This window comes from Etheostoma spectabile, chromosome 12 (assembly GCF_008692095.1).
Source record: "Etheostoma spectabile isolate EspeVRDwgs_2016 chromosome 12, UIUC_Espe_1.0, whole genome shotgun sequence".
Lineage (NCBI taxonomy): Eukaryota > Metazoa > Chordata > Actinopteri > Perciformes > Percidae > Etheostoma > Etheostoma spectabile.
The window spans coordinates 27,010,315-27,028,997 of NC_045744.1; the positions used below are offsets into that span (position 1 = coordinate 27,010,315).

The 18,683-nt window shown below is 40.0% G+C and overlaps 2 protein-coding genes across 5 annotated transcripts in view; both read right to left on the reverse strand.

The window, feature by feature from the left end:
• Window positions 1–3,387, reverse strand: part of ccdc18 (coiled-coil domain containing 18) — a 20,406-nt gene extending 17,019 nt beyond the window's left edge. For 2 of the 3 annotated variants that reach the window (XM_032531896.1, XM_032531894.1), the window contains exons 1-5: window positions 2,801–3,387; window positions 2,421–2,613; window positions 1,698–1,859; window positions 889–1,001; window positions 436–564 (exon numbers count right to left, since the gene is read on the reverse strand). In XM_032531896.1, the coding sequence (XP_032387787.1) occupies window positions 436–564; window positions 889–1,001; window positions 1,698–1,859; window positions 2,421–2,613; window positions 2,801–2,901 (698 nt within the window). In that variant the 5' untranslated portion in view covers window positions 2,902–3,387. Of the gene's footprint in view, window positions 1–435; window positions 565–888; window positions 1,002–1,697; window positions 1,860–2,420; window positions 2,619–2,799 lie in introns of all 3 variants that reach the window. The other variant, XM_032531895.1, reaches the window with a different exon arrangement.
• Window positions 3,388–4,270: 883 nt separating this feature from the next.
• Window positions 4,271–18,683, reverse strand: part of mtf2 (metal response element binding transcription factor 2) — a 19,573-nt gene continuing 5,160 nt past the window's right edge. The window contains exons 5-15 of one of the 2 annotated variants that reach the window (XM_032531871.1): window positions 18,435–18,535; window positions 17,001–17,170; window positions 16,818–16,913; window positions 16,466–16,534; window positions 16,091–16,214; window positions 15,602–15,669; window positions 12,977–13,147; window positions 8,791–8,911; window positions 8,518–8,576; window positions 8,163–8,255; window positions 4,271–6,666 (exon numbers count right to left, since the gene is read on the reverse strand). In XM_032531871.1, the coding sequence (XP_032387762.1) occupies window positions 6,291–6,666; window positions 8,163–8,255; window positions 8,518–8,576; window positions 8,791–8,911; window positions 12,977–13,147; window positions 15,602–15,669; window positions 16,091–16,214; window positions 16,466–16,534; window positions 16,818–16,913; window positions 17,001–17,170; window positions 18,435–18,535 (1,448 nt within the window). In that variant the 3' untranslated portion in view covers window positions 4,271–6,290. Of the gene's footprint in view, window positions 6,667–8,162; window positions 8,256–8,517; window positions 8,577–8,790; window positions 8,912–12,976; window positions 13,148–15,601; window positions 15,670–16,090; window positions 16,215–16,465; window positions 16,535–16,817; window positions 16,914–17,000; window positions 17,189–18,434; window positions 18,536–18,683 lie in introns of both variants that reach the window. The other variant, XM_032531870.1, reaches the window with a different exon arrangement.

Consider the following 18,683-nt stretch of genomic DNA (forward strand, 5'->3'; position numbering starts at 1 on the left):
CTCATTACTATTCATGAGCTTGCCCAGTGGCGTTGGGTAAAGGATGCTGATAGCCAGGTTCTCATTGGCTAGCTGTTCGCCAATCAGAGTCAAGCAGCTTAGCTTGTTGAATAATAATGACAACTGGCCTAAATGGAGCTGAGACTTCCTGCAGGCTTTCAATCCTATGCTAGAATGGCTTGAAACAAGGTAACCAAGGTAACCAAGTTACTGAGTCCATGGTAGAACTTCAGACATTACCACAAAGTAATGAAATATGTGTGGCAGGGCACCTTTAATATGACAGGTAGCAAATGCAATTATGAGACAAAATATGTTGTAGCAGATCAATTTCATATGATACATGCTGTTACCTAAAATCTTAGAAGGGCTGTAATCTGTTACTCTAATAAATTTAAATTGGGTGAGTAAGCCAAGCCTAGATAAAGGCATCACCGTTTGCACAGTGCCGTCTTGTTGTCCAGCTCTTCTCTGAGCATGCTCAGCTCCTCGGTGAGAGTCGCCACCAAAATGTCCCTGTGAGCTGCTGCTTCCTGGCTACACTCTGCCCTCAGCTCCGCTGCCCTGGGAAACAGACAAGGACAGGTTGCTAGGATATTAATGATAGGCTCAATTAGAGGTAAGTGTAACAGTTTCAAGATAAATTATTAAAAGCCACAATCAAGCATGACTCAGTATGAGTATTAACAGGAATAGTGTCAAAGGTCTATATAAAAATTCTAGAATTACTGTATGAATGATTGACTGTACCCCATAGCACATTACATAATCCATAAAGCAAATCAGTATCCAATTTATATAAATAAGAGTGCAATTTCCACTTGACCACTACATAAATAGCAACATCTACATCTACTTCACATGTCTCTGTTGAGATCATGGGGTTACTTTAGTTCTGCAGCCTGAGTCTCCAGCTCTGCTTGAAGCTGACGAATGTGTTTGTGTTCCCTCTTGACTGCCACACTGTTTATAACGCCCACCTTTGGGCCTCTGAGAAGGACCTGAAGAAAAAAAAAAATACAGTAAATGTGATGTATCCACTACAGTAAATTTATATTATAAATTTCTTATTATGTCATTGTTGTGGATTTATATCTGCTACATGTCCTGCGATGCCCTGTTACAGCCTACTACGCTCTGCGGTGCCCTGCTACGTCCTGCTGTGCCCTGTATTGCCGTGCAGTGCCCTATTTCTAGTCCCTGTCCATTATCTTTTACTGTGACTGTTATTGCCACTATTCATTACAACCCCAACCAGCCTGTCAGACTCCGCCTACCAAGAGCTTGGGTCTGTCCCAGGTTTCTTTCTAAAAGGGAGTTTTTCCTCGCTACTGTCACACTGCTTGCTCTTGGGTGCAATTCATAGAATTGTTGGGTCTTTGTAAATTATAGAGCGTGTTCTAGAACTACTCTATCTGTGAAGTGTCTTGAGATAAGTTGTTATAAATAAGTTACTTGTTATGAATTGATACTATAAATAAAATTGAATTGAATGGAGCTGAACATTAGAGTGATGAAACAACAGACCAAAAGAATCTCCTTTGCCAATGTCTTAACAAAACACTGGAACAAAGAACACAGACTTCCCGCTACACTCATTTGCAGCACACAAATATGAAGAAGAACAACATATACCATTTAAAGATTGGAATACCTTTATTCACACAAATCATCCGTGTAAGGAATGATGGTCCTACCTGCGACTTGGAGGGGGCCCGTTCATACTGCATGGCATCGAGGTTGCTGATGAGCTGTTCATCCTGCACGCTCAGACAGGCGTTCTCCTGGCGCACGCAGCCGCCCTTCTTCCTTTTAGAGAAAGACTCCATCTCTACTGACCTGGCCTCGAATGAGGCCGACTGAACGGGAAGGGAGAACACAGATTAGGGCTGCACGATATAGGGAAATATATGCCATAACATAACAATGATATTAGTTGCGATAAAAATGAACAGATATTAAAGTGCAATTTCTGCTGCTTTCAGTATTCTACTAAAATACCAACAAAAGGCTTGTTGAATTTAAAACAAATAATTTCCATCATTCTTTTATCGAACAAATTGAACATTGAGCTGAATGTTAAGGGACCACTTGAAAAAGAATGACAGTTACAGTACATCTTGAAATGCGTTCTACTGATATTTTCATTCACAACACAACAAAGTGTGTGTGTGTGTGTGTGTGTGTATAGTGGTTTATGTATCGTTTAGCTACCCCATGTTAATACCTTCTACGCAGCCTATAGAGGTGGATTAATTCATACACACAACAATGTTTTCAATAGTTATGATTACTGGTTTTGTGCGCTTGCACACATACAGTTCACATATTCTGGAGAAAAAAAAAATGTGATGGGTGATGTACAGTATGTCCGGATGGCGTTTTCTTATTTTGTTACTCAGAAAGGTCTTCTTTCTCACCCTAGAGTCAGTGGAAGGTGGGCTGAGACTGCCAGCAACAGCACGTCTCTCAGCCGTCCCACTGAGAGGCCTCTCCTGGCAAACACAGCCTGACTGGGATGGAGGAACATCAGGTGTCTGCAGGTCTTGTAAGGTCAGGCTATCTGGTCTCTGCTGCTCATACTCACTACTGTCCTCATGGCCTTCTGACTGACTGTAGGTGGACATAGAAAAAACAGTGAAGAAGGAATCAAGTTGGAAGATGAGGGGGTCAAATACAGCATTGTACACCAACTCTTTGTTATATCCTGGTGGCTGTAGGTTCACCCTGTACTGCGAGAAGTTGTGTTGTAGCTGGTTCACTGTGTGTCTGAGTTCATCATGTCATGCACTTATCTTACCTTAGTTTCTGTCCCACACTCTGCAGATTAAGCTCCGTTAATCGAAGCAGATTCCTCAAACTGAACACATCTTCCGTTAAACTCCTCTCGTTCTCAAACATTAGATTAATGATGACGATTAACGTTACATGTTAATTTCAGCTATTCAACAACTTGTCTCGACTTGCTGAGGTTAGCTTTTATTTGCTCAAGCAACATGTGTGAATGTTTGGTAAGGTCAAGAACACCCGCCACTGAGGTTAGCTCATCAACATACTTACGTTTTTAACACGGCTATAGTAACGTTTCAGCATATCAACTAGCCTAGCAGCTAGCGTAGCTAAGCTCGCTGAATGTAAACAAAGATGCTCGCTATATCAACAGGTGGCTAGCTATCTTAGTTCTCGTTATCATTCGAATATAAGCCAAATAAGTTACCAAACGACCAGACAGACAACGTTTACGTTTTGAATGGACTATAAAATGTTATCGTACTGTCGCTATGAAGGTTTAAATACTCGTAGTTGAAACGTCTACTGAAATTAAAACTTTCCAGGCTATCCAGTATATGTAGTTGAAGGCAAGGTAGCCGGAACAATTTGTATTTGTAATCTCCGCCCACATTTTAGCAACGCGTTTTGTGATTGGATAAACTGAAGCTGTGTGTAAAGTGATTGGTGGAGAGGGTTGTCAATGAAAGTGACCGCGAACACTGGCGCGTTCACTGGAACTGTCAAATTTATAACTGCAGTTTTGGCTCAGGAGAAATCATCAAGTATATGGTTGAAACATTAACTCCAGCCAAATTTAATGATCTAAAGTGGCCTGGACCAATACAATCATTGTATAACAATCAATTAGTAAGAACTCAAAATGTGCCTCTTCTTTTAGTGTAAATAATACTGACCAATCTATTACTAGACAGATGATAAACAGAATGTTTATAAATTTGACTCAGTTTTCATCTGTATTCTGGTCAGGATAGAAAGTGATATTTGTTGATAGTGGTACCAGATATTATTCCTTTATTACTATTATTGGTATTATTCTTTTATCATGATTATTCCTTGAGCACTGAAAAGTGCCATGAACACACCAAGCACACTGGCTTCCCATTTAGGCTACATCTGTGAAGAAATAGGAACTGGTTCATTTTTTGGGGAAAACCTGGCACTCTTCAGTTCTCTTTTTGATAAAGAAATTTTCCACTGATGACTCCTACATGGAAGGTTGCCTACGCTTGACAGCGTGTAGCCCCTACGTAAGCATGTGTCTATAATAGAATATTCAGCATAAGGCCTGCTACTCTAATTAGGACAGTACACTGCCCGGTGGACAAATAGAAATATTGAAATGAATAACTTAGAAATTTCACACTTTAGTCATCCAGCAGGCCAGATTTGACCCTTTGGCGGGCTTGTTCTGGCCCTAGGGCCGAATGTTTACAAACCCTGAACTACAGACACCAATTAAACATTGAATACACCACACAACGGTTCAAAATATTGGCTTTTATTTATCCTTTAACTAAAACAGGTTCAGAAGTTACATGTCAACCTATATAATGATGTATAAAAATGTTATAAAGAAGAATCTCAAAAGGACAAGACAGACGTTACAGTTATGTTCTTTGGCTACAGAAGCCTGCTGGAAGCCAGTGGTAGCGACATGTAGGCTGAGACACTGGCTGAGGAGAGAAGCTTCAACTGACTACATCTGTATAATGAAGAGGTATCAATGTCAAAAAGCTGTCCATTTTAACAAAAAATAGAAACATCTCAAAAAATAGACAGCCGAACTAACTGAATATTTACCTCATGCAATGACAGAGCAAATTAGTTTTCCAGTGATTGTTTTCTGACTCAGATTAAACAAGCAAGTGTAGCAGTAAAATGGAATACAAAATATTTTTCTCGTAAAAAAGGAAACTTACACACAGTACATACATATGGTCCTAAGTAATGTGACAATGGGAGGACCGGATATAAAAATACTGATCGCCAACACTGAGTGAATAACTTATATCTAAACGTCACGCTCCAAATGCAGCTCTATCCAATGCAGTGATGTGTTAGGGCATATCCTGAGTGGTTAGACTACAAGGTGAACTGGACCGTAAAAGCAAAAGGCCAAGTACATTTTTGCACCCATCACACAGACAAATTAATGACTGATTCCAATCATCACAAGAATAATGCTGAAGCTCCCCTTTATCAAGCCGCATGGTCCAATTACATGACTGAACAACACGTTTATCCAGGACTAACTTGCATAGGCAGAACAGAAAAAAAAAAAATCTTAATTATGGTAACTGGGTATACAACATTCATCTTATGCAGCACTTTATTTTAATAACCATCACATTACATAAAGTAAAAACTAAATAGGTCCTTAAGGATTTCAGTCAACAGTTATTTTAATCAATTTCAAATCAGGTGTTTAAGGCTATGCATTTAGATTGAAGGCGGTGGAGCTTTCAAAAAATAAAACTACTAGAAAAACAAACTTCTTATGAGGATGGCATTTTTCATAATCTCACATTTAATTTTAAACTGGGATCTATAGCCAACATAAAAAAGGGATTTAAGAACTTTACCATGGGTGAAAATGCTGCATTGTAGGAGCTAAAAATCTCCAATTATCGGTTCCAAATGAGATACATTCAATCATAATTAAAAAGAAAAGAAAATGCTTAACAGAAAAAAAGGAATATGAGAAAGTACAAGGGGGTGGTAATAAATGTAGCATAATTGTATTTAAAATGAAACACTTGCAGCAGCACATCGCTTTTGTTTTGAGTTTCTCCTGAACTGCTCACAAACGAACAAAACAAAAAAAAAAAAACTAAAGGAGATGTCTGCCCGAGGCAACAAGAAGTACTCATAGCTGGGTCTAGAGAAGGAGGGGACACATTTATTTACCACATTGGAAAGAAAATAAATGATAAACAATTGTCCATTGAATGTAGATGTGAAATATATATTTATATAATAAAAAATAAAAAAAACTTGTGTCCCCCTTTTCTCTTATCATCCAAGATTTACCATTTAATGCCTGACCAACTACATTCTGTCAAAAAAGCTTACAGTTTCATGATTAACTGGTCAGGAAATGAAAAGCACATCACTGGATTAAAACTGAGGTACAATAACGATTCACTGAAAGCCTACAGTTGCAGTGCGCTAATCACTTGTTTCCCCCTGAATAAATAGGGGTTGTTGTTAACGTAAACGGAAGTTAAAAGCATAATAACACATAGGGTGTGGTATAATGACAATGCCTCATCTTTATCAATGAATTGTAATCTTTAAACACGAGGAAAAGACGCGTTTAAATATGCACTGGACCAGTAGGCTTTGCAGTACGCTTAACAGGCAATACCTGCTCCTGTCTAGTCTAAACTAAACCAAGGCAAAAATCATTTAATGCTCTGAGCGCATGTCCTTAGCACAGCCAGAAACATCCTGCGGGCGCTGGTTACTAGTTACAAGGGATGGAGACACTGACAAGTCTAGGAGGCAGTGACTCCTTCCCACTCCACCAGGTACTGCACGTTGCCATCAAGGGTGACCCGTCGTGCCAGGACTTTGTACTTTTCCCCGCACGCCAGCCGCCCTGCTGCTCCGAAATAGCTGCTGATGGAGCTCTTGAGGTGGGAGAGCTGGCTGTTGGGGTCCATGCCGTGAACTATGTCTGTGGAGTGAAGCCCTGGGAGTGGGCTCAGCATCTCCGTTGCTGAGAGGTTTGGCTCTGCATGGCTAGGAGGGGGGATCTTCAGGTTGGGGGGCTGCAGGGCCCGTCGTGGCCGCCCACGTTTCCTTTTCAAGGGTGGAGCGGAAACAGGCATGATGCAGGTGGTCGTGCGGGTCTTGCTGGAGCTACAGAGACTGGGGGGGTGTTCGATAGGAAAAGAGGAAGTCAAAAAACTGATTTTGATTCTAAGGGCAAACAAAAACAGAGTCTACAGCGGCTGTACTTAGGCACAGCAGCGCATTGAGATAAATGCTAAAATCAGCATGTTTACATGCTCACAATGGCAAAGCATTGTATTATACTGTATACAAGCCCGGGGAAAACAGATGGAAATTTGCATTTGATATTGTGCATTGGTGCAATATATTTATTGTCACTGTCCGTTTTTAATTAAACCTATAAATCAAAAGAAGCAGATAATGTTCCCCATGTTTAAAATCTTAATTTGCCAATAAGCACTAAAGCTAAAGTACTGCTGAGGCTGATGGGAATGTGGGAAAATAGTTTTGAAGGCATGTAGTTGTAATAAAGTATTAGATCAATTGAAATTGTGACTTGACAGAGAAAAATGTATGGGAAACATTAATGTTTTTACCAAACTTAAAAGGAGAATTCTAGCCAAGTGTTACGTTAATCTTGATCGTCATAAAAATGCATGTAATTTCAATTGGAAAAAAAACCCTGACCCAAATCATTGTTTAAATTCACCTACCCTATCTCTATCCTGCCAGTAGCTAGCTCGCCCTGTAAGCTGCTAGCTGTCGTCTGTGATGTGAGTAGAGTGCAGATGTGAGTCGTGCATGCGCAGATTTAAACGCTTTACAGCATAACGTGTCATACTGAAATTTGTGAAATCCATGAAACAATAAACTGACAGCCTTTGTTGTGTTTGATTGCTAGCTTGTAGCCAGCAGTGAATGAATTCCGTCAAGTAGGTCCATTTTTACTGAGCAACGGGCGGGCGCTCACTTGATTGTTTTCGGGGGTGGGAGGCGACGAAGTCAAGGAAAAATCAGAAGCAAGGATGCCGGTCGGGCCTGCTAGCACGGCTAAGGGATCTACCACCTAAATCAACACTGCCAAGTCTTCTATTCACCAACACCAGATTGATCGGATGGCGACTGGCAGCTTACAGGGCAAGCTAGCTACCGACAGAATAGACACAGGGTAGGTGAATTTAAACACTGTCTGAGTCGAAAATGCATATTGTTGTAACATAAGGGCCCTAATCATGTTGCAGACATTTTAATTGCATTTTGTGTCTGTTAAGGAACTCTTAAACCTGCCCAGACAACTGCCGTTTTAGTTCAAGGAAGCTCGTACACGTAGCTGCGGATACTCCGTGTGGCCTACACAGATTTGGGTGGGGGGGGGGTTCAATCAAAAGTACATGCATATTCATATTGATCAAGATTAACGTAAAAATTGGCCGGAATTCTCCTTTAATGTTAATCCAACAGTTTAAGACATTTCCCTCAAAAACACAAATGTCGACCTCATGGTGGCACTAGAGGACAAGTGTGGACCAAAGCCATGGATCAACAGACAGAGTGACTGACATTGCCCTCCATAGAACCATAGCTGTCAACATAAAAAAGGGTTAAATGTTACAATTCCATAGCAGGCAAACCTGGACTGTCTTGAAATGCTAGTTGAGGTAGTGTCTGTGGTGCTCAGGGCTCCTATTGATTCCACATCTGAAGACAGCAGAGACCTCTCAGTCCTAGTGTTGTGGGGACAGTAAAATGATTAAAAAAACATTATACCCAGGACAGAAACATGCTGCTGAAAGTTAGTTTAACGCACTGTATATGCAACTGAATCAATAAGTTAATCGGTCAACTGAGTAAATTAATCTGAAAAAAACAAATACTAAGGACAAAACAACCACTTTAAAAAGGCATCACCACGGGCTGATGGGATCAAAAGAAAATGAAAAGAGCGGTAAGTTGCAGCCTGAACAGTACGGTAGCTTCACCACTTACTTGATAGAGGTTAAGTGATCCAATGTGTGGAGCTCCAGTGGTAAAGTCTTTCTTACTTCCTGTCAAAGACAAAAAAATATTTTTTTTCTCAGTGGGTTTCCTTTTAATTTAACAGTTTCTCTATGTCCCCAGAAAAAGTTACAGTTTGAGAGCTCAGACCTATATATAGGAAGGCAAAAAAATACCTGCAGCGCCCAACAACTATGTACACACCCAGCTCTCTCACACACACACACACACACGCACACACAAACACACACCCCCCACACACACCTGGGATAAGAGTTCACTGTGTTGTGGTTTAGTCAGAGTCTCCAGAGAATGTGCTCCTTGCTTCCTCTTTTTCTTCTTCTTTTTCTTCTTCTCTGTGCCATTGGTCAAAGTACTGCAAGCTCTAGAGCAACAATAACATTTCACAACAGTTTCACAAATAATGACTGCACTGATAACACTAGAACTGTTAAGCAGTCACATTACATGTCATTTCCAAAAGGGACTTATAATAGCTATATCCAGTTGTGTTCAGAGTAATAGCAGTGTGTTTAAAAAAGTGAATAATGCTCAAAATCCTCAGAATAGCTTTTAATTCCATAATATCAATGCATTGGGAACACTGCACATTCAATTCCAAATCAAAACATGACCAAAATTGATCAAGGTTACAGAAAGTTTTAAAAAAAGTATTAGGCTGTTCAAAAAAATAGCAGTATTTGTATTTTTCTTGACAAACTCAAACATTTACTGTATAAACTGAAAATGGTCTCAATGGTTTGCTTTACTTTGAATCACTACACTTATATTTAGTTGCATAACCATTATTTCTGAGAACTGCTTCACATCTGTGTTGCATGGAGTTGGCCAACTTCTGGCCCCTGTGACCAGGTATTCCAGCCCAGGAAGATTGAACTACATTCCACAATTCCTCTGCATTACTGGGTTTTAACTCAGAAACAACATTTTTGATGTCACCCCACGTGTTCTATAGGATTGAGGTACGGGTTTTGGGCCGGCCACTCCATAACATCAATCTGGTTCATCTGGAAACAAGACTTTGCTCGCTTACTGGTGTGTTTTGGGTTATTGTCTTGTTGAAAGACCCATTTCAAAAGGCATTTCCTCGTTAGCATAAGGCAACATGACCTCTTCAAGTATTTTGATGTATTGAAACTGATCCAAGATCCCTGGTATGTGATAAATAGGCCCAACACCACAGTATGAGTAACTAGAATTGGGCGGTATCCAAATTTTGATACCATCAAACCTCCTCCTTATTTTACCATGGTATACAGTATTACCGTGACTAAATACAAATTAGGACGTAAGGCTCAGACGGCGTCACCAAACTGTTGTCTTGTGCCTACACCGTTCAAAAACCAAACACTAATACTGAAAGACCTTTCCCTTCTCATTAGGTCGGAACCCTAAATGCTGCCAAACTGCAGGAGTCGTGTTCTTCTTCGAGACCAGGTCACTCGGGGCGCAACTTGCCATGCCCCCCTCTCTCACTCTCACACTGTCACGTGATGACAACCACACATACGCATTATTAGGCATTGAAGAAATTATATTTAATATTTAATCCTTGTCGCCTATATAAGTGCATTGCATTTTTTTAATGACGGTATTGAAACTGATACCGTTGCTATTTTCAAGACCCCATGGTATACCGTATTACCACTCAACCCTTTGAGAAACATCCCCATAACATCATTTTTGCACCACCATGCTTTACTGTCTTCACAGTGTACTGTGGCTTGAATTCAGTGGTTGGATAAACGTTCTGCAGCCACTAGACCCAAAGAAAACAATTTTGCTCTCATCAGTCCACAGAATGTTAATCCATTTCTCCTTTGGCCAGTCAATGTGTCCTTTGGCAAATTTCAACCTATTCAGTACATGTCTTTTTTTCAGCAACAGGACTTTGCGGGGGGGCTTCTAGCTGATAGCTTTGCTTCACATAGTCTTCTTCTGATTGTAACAGTACTCACAGGTAACTTTAAGTCTTCTTTGGTATTCCTGGAGCTGATCATTGGTTGAGCCTTTGCCATTTTGGCTATTCTTCAATCCATTCCAATGGTAGTTGACCGTTTTTGCCCACGTCGTTCAAGCTTTGGATGCCATTTCAAGGCATTTGAAATCATATTGGCTGACCAGCCTATCATTTTCTGCACTTCTTTATAGGTTTTCCACTCGCCAAACAATTTTAATCAAGGTCAGCTGTTCCTCAGAGCAATGTCTGGAATGACCCCTTTTGCCGAGTGTGAAATGCACTATAACTGGCATGCACAACATTTGCTTTCTTCCCTCCTTCAATATTATGCTGCTATTATTTTCAACATGTCCTTTTTAATTACAGATTCAATTACACAGAATGAGTAGCATGCGTGTCATGACTGTTTGTATGTTGGTTTTCTATGACTCTACAACACTTACTAGTGAATTATTTGCCATGTAGAAATGTCACTTCTACTAAATAATATGATTTATAAAGTTAGTGATGTTGGACTGCTATTATTTTGAACACAACTGTATGTCAGAGGTCACATGTCTCTGGATCAACTACAGTGGTGTGAAAAAGTGTTTGCCCCCTTCCTCATTTCCTGTTCCTTTGCATGTTTGTCACACTTAAGTGTTTTCGGAACATCAAACCAACAATAGACTATTGTTTAAATAGATTTAAACAATAGTCAAGGACAACACAAGTAAACACAAAATGCAATTTGTAAATAAATGAAGGTGTTTATTATTAAAAGGTGAAAAAAAATCCAAACCATCATGGCCCTGAGTGAAAAAGTGATTGCCCCCCTTGTTAAAACATACTATAACTGTGGTTGGTTCCCACACCTGAGTTCAATTCTCTGCCACACCCAGGCCTGATTATTGCCACACCTGTTCCCAATCAAGGCATCACTTAAATAGGAGCTGCTTGACACAGTATGGTCCACCAGAAGATCCTTAAAAGCTACACATCATGCCGAGACCCAAAGAAATTCAGGAACATTGAGAAAGAAAGTAATTGAGATCTATCAGTCTGGAAAGGGTTATAAAGCCATTTCAAAGCTGGGATCCAGCGAACCACAGTGAGAGCCATTTACACAAATGGCGAAGCATGGAACAGGGTGAACCTCCAGGAGTGGCCGCCGCCCAAAATTACCCCAAAAGCGCAGCGACGACTCATCCAAGAGGTCACAAAAGACCCCACAAACGTCCAAAGAATGCAGGCCTCACTTGCCTCAGTTAAGGTCAGCGTTCATGTTCCACCATAGGAAAAGACTGGACAAAAATGCCCTGCATGGCAGAGTTCCAAGGAGAAAACCACTGCTGACCAAAAAGAACATCAAAGCGTTTCTCACACACATCTGATGATCCCAAGACTTTAGGGACAACATTCTGTGGACCGATGAGACAAAATGGGAACTCTTTGGAAGGTGTGTGTCCAAGTATATCTTGCGTAGAAGGAACACTGCATTTCATAAAAAGAACAATATACCAACAGTAAAATAGGTGGTGGTAGTGTGATGGTCGGGGCTGTTTTGCTGCTTCAGGACCTGGAAGACTTGCCGTGATAAAAGAAACTATGAATTCTGCTGTCTACAAGAGATCCTGAAGGAAATGTCGACCATCTCTTCGTGTACTCAAGCTGAACGAAAACTTGGGTTCTGCAGCAGGACAATGATCCTAAACACACCCGCAAGTCCACACCGAATGGCTGAAGAAAAACAAAATGAAGACTTTGGAGTGGCCTAGCCAAAGTCCTGACCTGAATTCTATTGAGATGTTGTGGTATGACCTTAAAAAGGCGTTCATGCTCAAAACCCTCTAATGTAACTGAATTAGGACAATTCTGCAAAGATGAGTGGGCCAAAATTCCTCCAGGACGCTGTAAAAGCCTCATTGCACGTTATCGCAAACGCTTGGTTGCAGTTGTTGCTGCTAGGGTGCCCAACAGTTATTAGGTTAGGGGGCAATCACTTTTCACACAGGGCCATGATGGTTTGGAGTTTTTTTCACCTTTTAATAATAAACACCTTCATTTACAAATTGCTTTTGTGTTTACTTGTGTTGTCCTTGACTATTGTTTAAATTGATTTGATGTTCCAAAACACTTAAGTGTGACAAACATGCAAAGGAACAGGAAATGAGCAAACACTTTTTCACACCACTGTATGTGTTAAGTGCCTTGCTCAAGGACACATTAGTTGATGTATCGCAGTGGGAATTGAACCAAGATCTCCCAGACCAAAAACAATCACTAACCCACCCCACAAATTATGAAAGAAATTACATGGTGCATTAAAACCACTGCTTTTTTGAATGTTTTATCAGTTTTCTCATTTTCCACCATCAGTCCAACACAATCAATTCAAATTCAAGAGCTTACAATAAATGGGTGGATGTCCCACCCAGAAGTTTGAAAACATTTAACTTAAGAACTTTAAATGTAGGTTTTCCAGCTTACCTCATGCCAGACAGAGCCTTGGTGGACTTGCATCCTTTGATAGTGATCTCATGTGAAGCCCTCTCCATAATTCTGCTGGTTGGCTCATCAGAGTTGGGTGGAGCAGGGGGGAAACGAATCCTCAGTCCAAACAAGTGCTTCTTTTTCTTAACTTCCTTGCCTGACATGAACCTGGAAGAGAAACAATGAGAAAGGGTAATGACAGGTCGAAATGCAAAAAGTAAAAAATAAATAAATAGTTTAACACTTTGAGGCTAACAGCAAAAACAAAGATTTTGTATTGAGGGGGGAACAAATTAGGCAAGGGTCTGGGGGGTGCGCCCCAGGTACATTTGAGCGTTAAGGAGAATACCGGCCAATTTTTATGTTAATCTTGATCGCTATAACTATGCGGAAAAAAAACAACCTGAATCAGTGCATGCAACACTGAGTAGCTGCAGCTACGTGTACAAGCTTCCACTGAGCTAAAACGGCAGTTAACGGGGAAAGTTTTAGAGCCTTTGTGCCTTTTAACAGACACACAATGCAATTAATATGTCTGTACAACATGAACAGGGCCCTTACGTAACATCAAGATGCGTTTTCAAGTCAGACATTGTTTTAATTCACCTACACTGTCTTGTTCTTGCCGCTGGGTAGCTTGCTTGCCTGGTTAGCTGCTAGAGCTAGCTGTTAATTGCTAGCTGTTATTGATAAGTGTATTCAGCCAGGCTTTTGTGAAAATCATTAAGCAGCAGTTCCGTGTGTATTTATAGCTCATCCATTTTGTTGGTATTTGATGTTTTGAATGTGCAGACAGTTGACATTAACAGCCTATATTTGTTTCTGCAAGATCACTGCTAAAGTCCAGGTTTTTTAAATGATTTAAAATATAGTAATTGACATGAAAAGGTGCCCCAAGCACATTTAAAGAGGGAGGAGTAAGTCATGTCTAAGTGTGTGATGACTCAGCAGTGATAACATTAAAGGAGAATGATCTACAGATTAAAAAAGAGTCAGAACGTGTTGAAGTTTCTAAATTATGGAAAACAAAAAAAGCTTCTTTTTTTTAAATCTACACTAACCATTCAACAGTTCAAAACACATTAAATCTTATTTCAACATAATGGAGCAAAACGGTTTTATTCTTGTGCTTTTGAGTACATTAATGGTCTGTTTTGAAATTTCCAACTAAGCCATTAGCTAAAATCAAGACTTAACAGATCTGAAACTTACATGTGACCAAATATAACAGTGCAACCAATTTAAGATGCAAGTTCTCAACCCAAGCCAAGGAGGTAAAATCCACTGAAAGATGGCCTTAAAACAATAACTGCACATGACTTTCCATTAGTACAAAACACCAATGTTATTAATTATCTCAAGGAAATTCTGTTTACAATTCAGATATTTCCCAGCTCTCTAGTATTCAGAGGGACATTAGCCTCAGAAAGCCAGGCCATGGGACATATAAATAAATAAAATTATCCAAAGAACCTTTTGGGTGTATCACTGAAAAATGAATTCACAGATTTATTTATATTATTTTTTACAATGCACTAGGAGGAGTTTAGCCTTATAAATGTGACATTAAGCCAAATGGTTCAGTCCATTCTGTCCAATTGTCAGCCAAAGCCACGTCTCTACCCTCCTGAGGAAACTGAAGCTTTGTTCAGCTTCTGCAGATGATCCGGGCATTACTGGAAGCAAGCACACAAGAGCTTCCACTTTCCAGAAGAAAAAAAAATAAAAAGATTTTTTTTTTAAATAAAAAACTGCCATTACAATATGGTCATGTAATCTCCGAGTGTTTAACCCATGCATCAAATGACAGGGGGATACTGCTGATTGCTTCACTCACTTGCAACTGCCTTTTCCCTGCCTCCTGTGGTGGAAAAAGTTTGAAAATGAAAATGTTTCACTGGAGACAATGAGATTTGGGATTTTCCATGGGTGAGGGCAGACTCCAAAATAGTCAGGCAGAAATCATAATGTTGTCCTGCCTCCTGCACGCTCTACCCCTAGTAAGTGAAAACGCGTCAGACACAGACATCTCCTGTTGTGTGCTACTTTTGTTAAAGAGAAGCGTTCACACCTGAGTCATCGGACATTGTGAAAATAGCTATACGAGAATAGCAGCCGAAAACATTTGGTGTCAGATTGCACCGTAAAGCCTGTTTATGTTGAACACGTTTATTTAAAGGCTTAATAAGTTTCAATTTCTGAAATTTCCATTAACTCTTCTGAAACTAAACTTGAAAACTATTACTTAGCTGCCATTTAAATTTACTGGGTTTTGAGACCTCTTTTTTCAAAAAAATGTCTTAATATCAGACCTTCTACTCATTTTTTTCTTCTGGTTCCTCCATAGTTATCATCCATGCATAGCTGCTGCTTCTTTTTTAGTTTTATGCATAATGGCAACCATTGTTTTTGTGGTTGCTTACTGTCACCGACTTTACCAGGGGCATTGTTGCAAGTCGCATTTTAGCAGTCCTTCAAATAGTCCAATAATAGTCCACTACTTTTATGGATTTAATGGCGGGGACAAATGCATGTGTATTAATATTGAGGGGGACATTTCCCCCGCGTCCTCCCCAAAACTTAGGCCTATGGAAAGTGTTAACCAGTAAAAGGATAACTTACATGCTGCTGTTGTTGTTTAAGGCTTCCAGAACACATTGATATCGCTCTGATCTGGGAGTGTTGGCGAGCTGCAGACACAGGGGAGGGGAGGTCACCAAATAGGAAAGAAAAGGTAACCCAGAAAATCAACACCATATGGTTTCAAAAACTAATCTGGCAGCCAGGGATAATTCAAAAATAATGAACCCTCAAGAAAAACCAAACAATGTGGTTTTCTAGTCTCCACTTAACTTGAGATGTATTGGTGCATTTAGCAGATATAGTCTGGAAACCGTTAAGGTGCGACAGGTTGCCAATTCCTAACATCCTGTTCCAAATCAAAAACATACTTACACAAATACAATAAGTGTCTTTATGTTCAGTAGAAAACTAAAAAAAAAACTACTGTAAAAAGAACATAAAAGAGTGTGTGCGTGTCCAGAATCACTGGCACGTTACAAATTCAAGTTAATGAATATTCATATGTAACTTAATGAGCAGTGTCCTCACCTCCCCCAGCTGCAGCAGCTCCCAGGTATCATTGATGTAAGACATCAGGTCCATCTCAGAGTCAAAGTACTTCTTCTTGTGGATCACACTCAAGTTGTACAGGCTCAGGTGTGTGACATCCTCCCTGAAACAGTTCAGTAAAAGCTGTGTTTCCGGTTCCAAAATAATATTAAAAAGAAAATGCAGGAATTGAGAGAGGCGATAAGGCACAGTGGCACAGCTTTTGTAAAAATCAAAAACAAATAAGATACATATCTAAAAAGGAACTACTTTGGGAAGAAGGGCAATCACATCATTGCTTATTAAATAGTATACCGATTAAGGAAGCTTTCTGTGTCAAAGCTAAAAATACAGTGCATCTTCAGATCTACCTACCATCTAAGAGGCAGTCGGCTGAGGAACTCTGGTCCACCATTGCAAACGGAACAAATAAACAGGTAAAACCTGAAGTTACACAAACACAAAAACATATCGTCTTGTTATGCTGCAAAATGAGTTGGTTACCGCAGGACATATTTTAAGAGCGTGACAGAAAATCTGAGTAAACACAAAACAAAGATAGTCTAAACCTCCATTTATTTTTTTAAAGGTTGTTGTCGGTCATTTTAACTTTTAATAATGATTGTTTCAAATGATGCTTAAACTGTTGACTGGATGTTCAAGGTGTCCAAATAATTTCATCAGACCCCCCTGCCATTGTGAAATCTAAACACAGTGGTATTGGTACCTATCTCCATAGAGCATGGGCATCTGTAAGCATTGTAGACACGCCTCATGGAACCACTGCTCACACTCATTACACTGCAGCATCTTCAGGTACCAACTTCAAAGAAAGAGAATCGTTAGCTGTACCAGGGTATTTAAAAAAAATAAAAAAGTGTTTTTTTAAAGTATGTAACATGTTACTCACTCTCCTGGACCTCCACAGTAGCAGTAGCACTGCTGGATATTAGTCTTGTGGCCCTGGTTCCAAACCAGTTCGTCCAAAACGTATGGGAGGGACATGTGCAGCTCTATATTATTCTTCTTCTGCTGCTGCTGCTGCTGCTGCTGCAGAAAGCCTTTAGCGGACGCTCCCCTCATATGTGCACCCCCCCTCTGTAAACCGCACAGACAAAAAGCATGTTTACCCAAACATAACTCTATGTACACATAGATATATACGACAATCACTCCAAAGATTATCTTGGACTCTATAGCCCCTGTCTCCATTGTGCTTTACTGTTAAAGCAGAGCAAATAATGAGTCTCACAAAAAAAAGCAGGGCTGTAGTACTTGAGTCCGGCCTTGAGCACTACATGCTTTTGTTCTAAAGTAACTTCCTCCTTTTAAAACAAAACCATTGATGAAGCACGCTTGTTCAGAAAACAGGTTTTAGTTTAATTCAAAATCCATCTGGAACAGGCAGCAAGATTGGTCGCCCGGTCCACACCTGGCTGCATTATATGCCTCAATCATCAGGCATCGATCATTTTAATTTTGGCTACAGACACAATGTCAGCGAGCACTTTGTACTATGTATTCTTCAGGACAAGTAATAAGTTCAAGAATGGAACCCTTTCCATTTGATATTTGAAGTAAATAATATGTCCTAAGGGCGTTTTCACACCTACCTCACTTGGTCCAGACTGTTGGACCTTCAGTTTGATCTGAACCAAAAATAGAGTTGTGGAACCTCCCACAGACCACGGTCTGGATCCAAAGACCAAATTGTGGTCCGATTAAAAGAGGGGTTCTCGGTCCGGACCAACCTAAACCATGCTCCGGTTCATTTGTAGTGTGCAAAAGCATTTTTTGGATGGTTCAGACTGTCGGACAAAATACAAGAAGCTTTGGCGGGCCCTCCTTGTGTTACAAGACCGGGGATGGGTTACAATGTAACAAAAACATGAACTTTGTTCCGGACTTTCATGTCTAAATAGTATTTTACTCTCCACTTGCTTTTTGATTATTACAAATAATAAAGGCAGTTTTTCCTCGCCACTGTCGCACTGTTGCTTGCTCTGGAGGAAACTACTAGAACTGTTGGGTCCTGGAGTGTGGTCTAGACCTACTCTATCTGTAAAGTGTCTCAAGATAACTCCTGTTATGAATTGATACAATAAATAAAATTGAATTGAAAATTAAAGCAAAATTATGATCTTAAAATGGAAGAAGTACTGTCTCTCACTTTACATAAGTTATGTAAGTAAGTGGTCTTGAAGAGGACTCTATTTTCTGTTTCGGTATTGACTTGGACCTCTTTGGACACTGGATCGAAGGTGGACTTGACTACAGCCCTGCAAAATAATGATCAATACTACCTAAAGGTTTCATGTATTTATACTCAAAACAAAAGATGTACCTTAGGTATAGAAGTTAGCACACACTCTGAGCAGAGCCACTTGTCATCAGAGTCAATGACAGAGGCATCAATGACGGGGGTGTGGCACAGCTGATGGTAGCCTAAAAGACAATGAATACATTTACATGCAGCTGCCATCTACTGGATCACTCTTTGAAGAAGACAAATGCCCTTAATGATCAGAGATTAGAGTTCAGTAGGTAGATGTACAATAAATGGATAAGTAAGAAAACGTAGGCTGAAGAAAGA